Below are 11,954 nucleotides of genomic sequence, written 5' to 3' on the forward strand. Positions count from 1 at the left end.
AAGGAGATTTTTCACTAGACTTTAGAAAGCTCAGAGGCATAATCTTAAACTCACCTTGTCAACACTTCCAGCTTCTTTGAACAAAATAAATCCAAAACCTCTTGATCTTCCTGTGTTCGGGTCCATCTTTATTGTACAATCAGCCACTTCACCAAATTTAGTGAAGTAGTCTTTCAAGTCTTTTTTGCTTGTATCCCAGCTGAGGCCACCAACAAACATTTTCCTGAAATTTCATAAGGGTAAAATTACTACATTAGGAATTGTTACAGCAGCAGACAGCATGATGTACATAATATCTATATGCCTCCTGTGCATTGAGGAACAAGGCCAAAGGCAAGAAGTGCATTCAATGGCCTGTTAATATATGCCATTTCAAAGGTATTGCTGTTAGAAGACTCTGCAGTCTTTTGTATTTCAGGAAAAACTGCATAAATTCTTTTAATTTGGATAAAGGTGTTTAAAATGAGAGTTTGATGCAAGAATGAGTACAGAGACAGTTATTGTTAGAAACTGAGGTTCTCCCTCAGAGCCTCAATATTCTGTTAACAGCACTTCATTGACTGCCACTTATAACTTTCTAGCTCACAAAAAATAAAATTTAGTTTTTGCGATAAGAGTTAACATCCATAAAGCTGAAGGATGTGCTTTTTTGTATTCAAGAATTTTGGCCCAGTTCCTACATGGTTAGTGTCACATCTACATGACACATTTATACCATTTTGTAACACAGGGAACAACTAACTTGTAATTCCATAGATAGAACCCTGAAAGCTTAGTTAAGAGTTTATGAAAGGCAGCCAGGTTTCCCTTCTCTTGCATTGTAAGTTCAAAACCATCTAGTTTAGAAAACTGATTTGTAAAGTTGACATCAAGAGTAGGAAGTGAAGACTGAGCCACCAGAGACTTAAATCAAGACATTTAGAACTTAAGGGACATTCAGCTACCCCAGCTCATCTATCCAGATTAGAGCTCAGGAAACAATCCAAGATCCAACAGGAACTCCAGCAAAACCCAGGAAGATGGCTATACTTCACATCATGTTATTTCCAAGGTAACATTTAACCTTAGCCTTTCACACATCTCTAGGGCTGAATTCAGAGCCCTGACACCGTAAAGGCAGCCCAGCTGCTTAGTTCCAGTTTGGCTACTTTTAAGTGAACTGAAGTAACTGGAGTTATTGGACATTACTTTTTGGCTTCCAGTTCAATCTATTTGAAAATTTAAGTGTTCCCACCTATCTACAAAAGGAAAAAGCCTTAACAAATGTATATTATGCCATCTATTTTTTTTTAATAGAAAGACCTGTAATCAGGTAAAAGGACCATTTCCTGATTACTACTTCCTTGTGGAGAGATTCTAGTTGTGTACTCTTTAAAGCAGTTGCAATGTCATTAGTCCAACTGGAAAGTCGGAATGTGTTTTTGACCAGTTAGTCCTCAATCACACTAACCTCACCTTTACAAAAAGGGTTGAGAATTTACCAAACCAGGCACTCACCCATTACCATGAGGTGTGAAGATCATGTAAATCTGATTTTATCCTCACCAAAATGCTTGCTCACCCTGAGCAAATGGAATTTTTGCAAGGCTTCTTTAATCTGTACTGACTGACAATAGGTTTGAGTAATCTACAGTGGCACTTTTGCTTTAATGGCAAGACAATTCTGTAGGTACACTTTAGAGTTGCCAAAAGTCACCATATAACGCAGTTTAGTATTACAGGATACTGTAATGCTTTCAAATCAATATAAGAATTGCAGACAGTTTCATCCCTAGATTTTGGGCCAAATCCTGCTCCCTGCACACTGTATGGAAAACAGATAAAAAAAATCTCCTCCCCCCAGTGAGGAAACGGGTAGAGTCGCACTATCACATCTCCTCTTCTGCTGCTACTACAGGTGTGCACTGCACTTCAATGTATAGGGCAGAATTTTTGAAGTATTTGATTTGCACAGTAAATTATCCAGTGGCCTAGCTCCTACACTCCTCCTCAGTCCTGCTGGACAGGCAGTCATACGGAGCAGAACCATGCCATTGTGAAGCACCCAAAGATCTGAGGCTCATGTGATTATTTGGACCTTAATCAGAAGGCTTCAAACCAAGGACAGAAGGTAAGCTTGAATGGAAAGGAGTGGCTTAATCCACAACTCTGAAAGATACACATGTGCTGTATTTTGGTAGCAGGCATAACTGTGCACCAGTAAGCACCAATATGGGGGTGGTAATAGTAAGTCCCAAGAGACAGTTGGATGAGAGCCAGCACTGGAAAAACTCCACCCTCTCCCCCAAAGTCAGAAGAGATCAAGGCATTGTGTACACTAGAATGTACAATGTAGATGAAAATTAAATTCTCTTAACTGCATCTCTCAAGGGAGTGAAAAATCCATGCTTCAACTGCATAGTTACACCATCCTAACCCCCAGCATGGACAGTACTAGATTGACAGAAAAATTTCCACTTCTCAGGCAGGTGAATTTACCTATGCCAGCAGGCAAAACCTCTTAGCAGCATAGGCAGTTGCATCTACACTGAAGTGCCACAGTGGTGCCGTTACAACTATGCCACTGAAGCATTTCAAATGTAGACAAACCCCCACTAGCTGACAATGCACCAAGAAATAGACCCTAGTAAGTGGTGTAGGACGTGTAACGCTAAATGCTCCCGTTCTACCCTTATGATGCCATCTCTTCCCCAGATTCCCCTCAACAATTTTCACGGAAAAGGCATCTCCACAGACCTTATTCAAAAACCGGCCGATAGCGGGATTTGCATCAACAGTGGAGGGGGCCCGGCCCCCATTGCGCAGAGGGGAAGCGCTCCAGCCCGTACAGCGGGAAAAGCAAGGCCCTGCCAAGCTTCCCCGCTCGGAAACCCCGGGCGGCGCAGCCGGAGCGGGAGCGAGGGGCGAACTCTGCCATTTCAGAGCGCGAGGAGCCAGCAGGCTCGATTCCCCGCCCCTCCCCCCAGCCTCCACATGGCGCCAACAAAAGGCAGCCCCAGAACAAAGGAAAGGCCTCCGCCGCGGCAGTGACCGGCCTGCCCATTGGCCGCCGCGCCGAGCCGAGCCTGCCCTCCGCGACGGGGCCGTTCGGCGGCCCTACCCCAAGGGGCCGAGACGGTCTGAGCGGCCGGGCCTTCTACCCTCTCCGCCCCCCATTTCCGTTACGGCGACAGGCAGGAGCGCGCGCGCGGCCTACTGATCCGCGACAGCGCGGCACATGGCGGCCAAGAGCGGGGCCCGCTCCTCCGCCTCAGGGAGGACACCTACCCCGCATCCTCCTCGTTCTTGCTGGCGTTGATCTGGTCGCCCTCGGCTCCGTTCTGGCTGGCAGGCGCCGGCGCCGCCGCTGCTGCCGGCGCCCCGCCGCTCTCGGCCTGCTGCTCCCCGGCGCCTTCGGTCGCTTCGTGCCCGTTCTGGGTGGCGTCGGCGGGATCCGCCACCTGCTGCTCCACTTCGGACATCCTGCCCCTCTCCCGAGGCTGGAGACAGAGCCGCCTGCGACACAAGCGTAGCGCACGGTCAGAAAGGCCGCGGTGCCGCCGCCCGCCCAAGCCGCCCCCCCGCCGGCTCTGTCCAGGCCCGCCCGGACTCACCTTAAAACCCGCTCGCGATAAAATCCGGGCCGGCCGGAATCGGATTAAAATCCCCGCGTGAGCTCGACGTGGGATCCCTTCGCGCGGCGCTCGGCTGCTGCTCGTCGCCCGACCCCGCCGTCACCCCCTCCCCCGCCAGAGACACGCACTCTCCAGCCCGCACCGCAGCCTTCCGCGCGTGGCCGCCTTTATAGAGCGAGCGCTCGAGCCACCCGGCAACAAGGCGCCTGCTTATTGGCTGTCGTCGCTTGTCACTCAGGCGGGTTTGCCTCTCTCATTGGCTCCCTTCAGACCAAGAGTGGGGCGGGCAGCCCTGGGGAGTTTGGGAGCGAGCAGCGCGGACCGCGGGGCCGAGCTTGGGTCAGGCCGGCCGGCGATGCAGGGACGGGAGCGGGCGCGGGCGCGGGCGCGCAGCGGGGCTGGCTCGCCCGGCCTGGGCCTTATGTCCGGGCGCTGGTGTGGAATGAAGCTTCCCCAGCCAGGGTGTGTGTCTGCCCCGCCCGAGTGCTGAGGGGGAGGCCGTTCCTGAGCAGGGGGGCAGCAGCCCGCCCATCTCTTGGCGGGGGGGTTTCCTTAATCCCCCCATTGGCCTCCATTTAAAGGGGGCGGTGAGAATTGGTTTGAAGCTTCGCCCCCTCAGTCAAACGCACAGGCCCTGTCTGCACAGCTGGTGCTGCACCCTGTAGCATAGATGCTTCCTGCATCAGTGGAAGGGGCTTTTCCGCCGATGTGGAGATAATCCACCTCCCCAAGAGGCAGTAGCTAGCTGTGTCTACACTAGGGGTTAAGCCAACCTAACTACTCTGCACAGAGTGCGAAATTTTTCACAGTCCTGAGGGCTGTAGCTATGCCTACATTTTAGGTGTAGACCTGGCCTGAGGCACAGAGGTGAAGTGACTTATCTAAGGCTATGTCTACACTATGAAATTAGGTCGAAGTTATAGAAGTTGGTTTTGTAGAAAGCGTTTTTATACCGTCGATTGATTGTGTGTCCCCCCACACAAATGGTCTTAGTGCATTTATCCGGCATGTAGTTGGCAGAGTGCATCCGCAGTACCGAGGCAACTGTCGACTTCCGGAGCGTTGCACTGTGGGTAGCTATCCCACAGTTCCCGCAGTCTCTGCCGCCCATTTGAATTCTGGGTAGAAATTCCAGTGCTTGATGGGGCAAAAACATTGTTGCAGGTGGTTCTGGGTACATATCGTCAGGCCCCCCTTCCCTCCCTCCCTCCGTGAAAGCAATGGCAGACCATCGTTTTGCGCCTTTTTTCCTGGGTTACCTGAGCAAACGCCCTACCACGGCAAGCATGGAGCCCGCTCAGCTCACCGTCACCGTATGTCTCCTGGGTGTTGGCAGACGTGGTACTGCATTGCTGCACAGTAGCTGCTCATTGCCTTTTGGCAGCAGATAGTGTAGTATGACTAGTAGCCATTGTCGCCATACTCCAGGGTGCTCTTTTAACCGACCTCGGTGAGGTCAGGGGTGCCTGGGCAAACATGGGAGTGACTCAGCCAGGTCGTTATCCTTTTAAGTTTCGTTCATAGCAATTCAGTCCTGCCAGAAGTCCTACTACACTGTCTTTTAATGAGCAGCCAGGAGATGACGATGGCCAGCAGTCATACTGCACAGTCTGCTGCTAGCAAGATGTATAAAGATAGATGAAGTGGATCAAAACAAGAAATAGACCAGATTTGTTTTGGATTCATTTTCTCCTTCCTCCCTTTGTGAAATCAAAGGCCTGCTACACCCAGGGTTTTGAGTTCTATCCTTGAGGGGGGCCATTCTGTTTCTCCTTGATGCAAAGACATCCCCTTTGTTGATTTTAATTCCCTGTAAGCCAACCCTGTCAGTCACCCCTCCCTCCATCAGAGCAACGGCAGACAATTGTTTTGCATCTTTTTTCAGTGCAGACGCCATAGCACTGGGAACATGGAGCCCGCTCAGATCATCGCAGCAATTATGAGCACTATAAACACCGCGCACGTTATCCAGCAGGATATGCAGGACTATAACCTGCAAGAAAAGCGAAACCAGGCGAGGAGGAGGCAATTGCAGCGTGGTGATGAGAGTGATGAGGACATGGACATAGACTTCTCACAAAGTACAGGCCCCTACAATGTGCACATCATGGTGTCAATTGGGCAGGTTCATGGCGTGGAACGCCAATTCTGGGCCCGGGAAACAAGCACAGAGTGGTGGGACCACATAGTGTTGCAGGTCTGGGACGATTCCCAGTGGCTGCGAAACTTTCGCATGCGTAAGGGCACTTTCATGGAACTTTGTGACTTGCTTTCCCCTGTCCTGAAGTGCAGAAATACCAAGATGAGAGCAGCCCTCACAGTTGAGAAGCGAGTGGCGATAGCCCTGTGGAAGCTTGCAACGCCAGATAGCTACTGGTAAGTCGGGAATCAATTTGGAGTGGGCAAATCTACTGTGGGGGCTGCTGTGATGCAAGTAGCCAATGCTATCACTGAGCTGCTGATATCAAGGGTAGTGACTCTGGGAAATGTGCAGGTCATAGTGGATGGCTTTGCTTTAGTGGGATTCCCTAACTATGGTGGGGCAATAGATGGAACCCATATCCCTATCTTGGCACTGGAGCACCGACGCAGCGAGTACATAAACCGCAAGGGTACTTTTCAATGGTGCTGCAAGCACTAGTGGATCACAAGGGACGTTTCACCAACATCAGCGTGGGATGGCCGGGAAAGATACTTGACGGTCGCATCTTCAGGAACTCTGGTCTGTTTCAAAAGCTGCAGCAAGGGACTTACTTTCCAGACCAGAAAATTACTGTTGGGGAGGTTGAAATGCCTATAGTTATCCTTGGGGACCCAGCCTACCCCTTAATGCCATGGTTCATGAAGCCATACACAGGCACCCTGGACTGTAGTCAGGAGCTGAGCAAGTGCAGAAAGGTGGTAGAATGTGCATTTGGGCATTTAAAAGCGCGCTGGCGCAGTTTACTGACTTGGTTAGACCTCAGCGAAACCAATATTCCCATTGCTATTACTGTTTGCTGTGCACTCCACAATATCTGTGAGAGTAAGGGGGAGATGTTTATGGCAGGGTGGGAGGTTGAGGCAAATTGCCTGGTTTCTGATTATGCGCAGCCAGACACCAGGGCGGTTAGAAAAGTACAGGAGGGCGAGGTGTGCATCAGAGAAGCTTTGAAAACCAGTTTCAGGAATGGCCAGGCTACGGTGTGAAAGTTCAGTTTGTTTCTCCTTGATGGAACCGTGCCCCCACTCCCAGTTTCACTCTACTCTCCTGTAAGCTAAGCACCCTCCCCTCCCCACTTCGATCACCACTTGCAGAGGCAATAAAGTCATCGTTGCTTCACATTCATGCATTCTTTATTTATTCATCACACAAATAGGGGGATAACTGCCAAGGTAGCCCAGGAGGGGTGGTGGAGGAGCGAAGCACTGGGTGGGGTGGTGGAGGAGGGAAGGACAAGCACTTTAAAACTGATTGAATGCCAGTCTTCTGTTGCTTGGGCAATCCTCTGTGATGGAGTGGCTGGGTGGCCAGAGGCCCCCCCACCATGTTCTTGGGCGTCTGGGTGAGGAGGCTATGGAACTTGGGGAGGAGGGCGGTTGGTTACACAGGGGCTGTAGCAGCGGTCTGTGCTCCTGCTGCCTTTCCTGCAACTCAGCCATATGCTGGAGCATATGAGTTTGATCCTCCAGCAGCCTGAGCATTGACTCCTGCCTTCTTTCAGCAAGCTGACACCACATACCATCTTCAGCCTGCCACCTCTCCTCGCAGTCATATTGTGTTTTCCTGCACTCTGAGATTGTCTGCCTCCACGTATTTTGCTGTGCTCTGTCAGTGTGAGAGGACAGCATGAGGTCAGAGAACATTTAATCACGAATGCTTTTTTTTTCGCCTTCTAATCTTCGCTAGCCTCTGGGAAGGAGAAACACATCCAGCTGGTGGAGGGGGAAAAAAGGGAGAGTGGTAGTTAAAAAGACACATTTTATAGAACAATGGGTACACTCTTTCACAGTAAACCTTGCTGTTAACATTACATAGCACATGTGTTTTCATTACAAGGTCGCATTGTGCCTCTTATTGAGGGTTTGCCGGTTTGGTGTGAGAGATCACTCACGCAGGGCCGGGCAGCAGAATTCGGCTTGCAGGCAGCCATGGTAAGCCACAGTCTTTTGGCTTCTTTAACCTTCATAACATATGGGAATGGCTTCAAACAGCAGCGCCCTCATTTCCCATACGAAGTAGCCGTTTGGTTGCCCATGAAAAATGGGCTGGCAATTTAAAAGGAGGGGCTGCGGTTTCCGGGTTCATGTGCAGCAGAAACCCAACTAACCACCCCCCCACACACACACACACCCAATTCTCTGGGATGATGGCTTCACCCCTCCCCCACTGCGTGGCTAACACCAGGGAAGATTTCTGTGCAGCCGCAGGCAAACAGCCCAGCAGGAACGGGCACCTCTGGGTGTCCGCTTACTAAAACCACCCTATTTCAACCAGGTGACCATGAATGATATCACTCTCTGGAGGGTAACACAGAGAGATAAAGAACGGATGTCATTTGAATGCCAGCAAACACCGGGACCATATGCTGCAATGGTTTGTTCTGCAATGATTCCCGACTACGTGCTACTGGCCTGGCGTGGTAAAGTGTCCTACCATGGTGGACGGAATAAGGCTGTCCTCCCCAGAAACCTTTTGCAAAGGCTTTGAGAGTACCTCCAGGAGAGCTTTATGGAGCTGTCCCTGGGGGATTTCTGCTCCATCCCCAGACACATTAACAGACTTTTCCAATAACTGTACTGCCCGCAAATGCCAGGGCAAATTAATCATTAAACATGTTTGCTTTTAAACCATGTATTATATTTACAAAGGTACACTCATCAGAGGTCCCTTCTCCGCCTTCAAGATCCGCGAGCCCGCCTTGGGTGGGTTCGGAGGGTACTGGCTCCAGGGCCAAGGTGAGAAACAGATTCTAGCTGTTTGGGGAAACCGGTTTCCCCACTTCCTTGCTGTGAGCTATCTACAACCTCCTCCTCATCATCATCTTCCTCGCTTCCAAAACGGACTTCCGTGTTGCCTGCCACTCCCTGGATGGAGTCAAAGCACAGGGTTGGGGTAGTGGTGGCTGCACCCCCTAGAATGGCATGCAGCTCATCATAGAAGCGGAATGTCTGGGGCTCTGAATCGGAGCGGCCATTTGCCTCTCTATTTTTTTGGTAGGCTTGCCTGAGCTCCTTAATTTTCACGCGGCACTGCTGTGGATCCCTGTTATAGCCTTAGATTCTGATGTTATCGTGTGACCGTGGGAGCTAGAGCCTATGCCTTAATCTGGCTATCCCAAGAGTGCAGCTGAATCTCACTGACAAAAAAAACAAACTTGAGAAGTCCAGGAGAGCCCATGTGGTCATATTTTTCAACATCTGCAGTCTGTTGGTATCCCATTTTGGCATCTCATGAAAGTGGAGCATGGCTTTTGGGCAGAACTTCAGAGGGTACCACCCTTTTTTACTTTTCCTGTTCAAGCCTTGATTTGATTTAAGGATGAAAGTGACAATTGCCACCTAAATTTCTCTGTAAATGTTACTAATTGGCAAAGAGAAATGATTATTTACTTGTCTGCCCGCTGACTCTTGTTACTCTGGTAAATTTCTCTTCTGGCTTCACTCAAGTAATTGCACGCTCTACTGCAATTCAGAAGGAACACCGGTGACTGGTTGTGGTTAACAAAAATAAAAATGTGATGGTGTATTTTCTTGCTCAACAATCAAATCTAAGATCCAGGCCATCCTTACACAAATCATTTAAAAACATTTTTAGGCCCCCCCCTCCTCCATTTTCAAATTAAGATCAAAACAGAGAAATGTGGTTTTTTTCCATGTCTTTGTAACAAGCAAAGAATGATTGCAAAATAATGTTGTACTCAGGATGACCACAATTCCATAACATGCTATTTTTAGAGTAAGGGCCTAATCCAGTTCCTTTTGAAGTCAGTAAAAAGATGTCATTGGGTGAGGACCTAATGGAGAATTTCTAAATAAATAAGCAAACTTACATAGTTATGAGCTTACTTGATAAATCTGGTGCCTCTCAACATAATGAAGAATTCACCATTTTGAGTCCACTTCCCAGCCCCTGTTGTCTTGGTGCCTATGGCACTTGTCATGAACAGAATTTTAAAGGCCCAAGATGGAGTTTTGTTTTGAATCCCATGAATGTGTGCAATGTTTGATTAACAACTGCTGGTGAAACTGTAACAATTTTTTTTTTCATTTTTGTGTGGTTAAATTCTCAGCCATATTGTTTGTGTTTGTAAACCTACTTTTTATTTTCACGTTCTCATTGGTTACAAACACAACATTATTAAAACAATCTAAAATTCAGTGACCACTCAAAATGAATTTCCAGCCCGAGGAGTAAATTAAAATTAAACTGAAGTAAGGCCACTTTAATTCTATATGACAGCCTCACCTATAGAGAGGTTTAATATAGCTTAACTAATCCACTTTCAGTTCACACCTTTAGTTAATTCAGATTAATTTTCCTGTGTCCCCATTTAGCCAAGCTCTTATTTAAACTGAGTTTAATTCCATTCATTTTAATTCATTTAGGAAGTGAATTAAACTAAATTGAATTAAGACCATTTTAATTCTGAATAAGAGTGTCTGCTATGATTTTAATGTGGTTTAACTAAACCACTTTAAATTCCCATTATTAGTTAATTCAGATTAATTTTGCTGGGTGTCCCCGTTTAGACAAGCCATTAGCTTCACACACCCTTATTAACCAGGAGTTACACACTTCTCTTTTCGGGTGAATTTCTCCCTCTCCTTTCCTTTCTTTCCTCTCACTTTTTCCCTAGTTCTCTTGATTTTTTGTTTTGCTCTATCAGTTTTCTTTTCTTTGCCTCACCTTCACATCCCTCATATTGCTCTTCTCGTACGCATTATCCTGCTTCTGATTAACATTGACTCATTGACTTGAATGTCCTTCCCTTCTCTTCTACAAATGGAAAGTGTTGCTATAAGTTTCCTTTCTCCAACTGCCCAATTTCAGCCATCATTTCTAGCTGGCCAATTCCAAGTCTCGCACCTATCTAGACAATTCCAGCTGGCTACACCCCAACTGTCCACTTCTAGCTGCCATTCCGAATTGCCCCATTTCAACTGCCAGTCCCAAATGTCATTCCTAACTGCACGGTTCCCTCTGATACTCCAAACTCCCCAAATCCAACAGCAAAGCGTAAGACTGGTGTATCTCTGTGTCCTGGCAATCCCTGGCTACCATTGGCAGTTGACACAAATTAGAGTGGCTTTTTGGAATATGGGGCCTGCAAAAATCCCTTTTGTATACCTACTTTGTATCCCACTGCACTGTTTGTTCACAGAGTGCTCCACAGTGACAGCTAAGGATCTAGGAGTTGTTTTGGACAGTCCTTCCAGGGTGTTAGAGTAACTAAACTTCCTGGTCTTGTGGTTCACTCGTATTTAAAGGGTGTGGTTATTTCCCAATAACCACACACCCTCTTGTGTGTTACTCCTTGCATAACATGCCTTCTGCTGTGAAAAATAACATCCTGTTTTCACACACCGTGTGCCTGATCCTGCAATAATGATGATTTTGATGAGGATGATGATTTATCATTGAAATCAATGTGTATGACCTCTTGATTCTGGGCCCAATTCAGCCATTCTTATAAGTAATACCTTATGTATTTGTGGACAATGGTATTACTCTAGGTGAGTAAGGGTAGCAAAATTGCACCTCATACAATACACAGACTTCAGCTTCAGGAAAAAAAAAACAGTTGTAAAGGAGAACTGAGGATGTGACTTCTACAAAAGCCTGGAAATCCTCCCATGTTATCTAATATTATTCTTATTTGAAAAAATGTATGAGTGATGCCAGAAATATTTAGATTAAATAAATAGATTTCCAAAGGCAAAAATTGATCCACACCAAATTTCCATGCATGCAACTTTCAAAGATGGTTGGGCACATAATAAAACTATGCCTTTAAAAATCTGCCACTTGACTTTGAATATCTTGCTGTGGTGCATTTAACTTGAAATATTAATTTTCCTTACAGGTTTTTTTTTAAGTCTTTGATTTCAGTTTTTATTTATGTATGCCCCTTTAACAGAACTTCTGAAAACTCTTTACTTATATATTTAGCTGATGGTCTGTAATGGCTCAAAATTTGTAAAATACATATATAGAAACATAAGAACATAAAAACGGCCATACTGGGTCAGACCAAAGATCCATCTAGCCCAATATCCTGTCTTCCAACAGTGGCCAATGCCAGGTGTCCCAGAGGGAATGAACAGAAGAGGTATCATCAAGTGATGATACCTGTCGCT

The 11,954-nt window shown here is 47.3% G+C and overlaps 1 protein-coding gene across 4 annotated transcripts in view; it reads right to left on the reverse strand.

The window, feature by feature from the left end:
• The window catches only part of HNRNPAB (heterogeneous nuclear ribonucleoprotein A/B), a 17,879-nt gene extending 14,119 nt beyond the window's left edge, over nucleotides 1-3,760 (reverse strand). For 2 of the 4 annotated variants that reach the window (XM_077824514.1, XM_077824512.1), the window contains exons 1-3: nucleotides 3,594-3,756; nucleotides 3,268-3,495; nucleotides 55-223 (exon numbers count right to left, since the gene is read on the reverse strand). In XM_077824514.1, coding sequence (XP_077680640.1) covers nucleotides 55-223; nucleotides 3,268-3,461 — 363 coding nt within the window. In that variant the 5' untranslated portion in view covers nucleotides 3,462-3,495; nucleotides 3,594-3,756. Of the gene's footprint in view, nucleotides 1-54; nucleotides 224-3,267; nucleotides 3,496-3,593 lie in introns of all 4 variants that reach the window. The other 2 variants (XM_077824515.1, XM_077824511.1) reach the window with 2 other exon arrangements.
• Between the last annotated feature and the right edge of the window lie 8,194 nt (nucleotides 3,761-11,954).

The sequence above is a fragment of the Eretmochelys imbricata genome, chromosome 8 (genome assembly GCF_965152235.1).
Source record: "Eretmochelys imbricata isolate rEreImb1 chromosome 8, rEreImb1.hap1, whole genome shotgun sequence".
NCBI lineage: Eukaryota > Metazoa > Chordata > Testudines > Cheloniidae > Eretmochelys > Eretmochelys imbricata.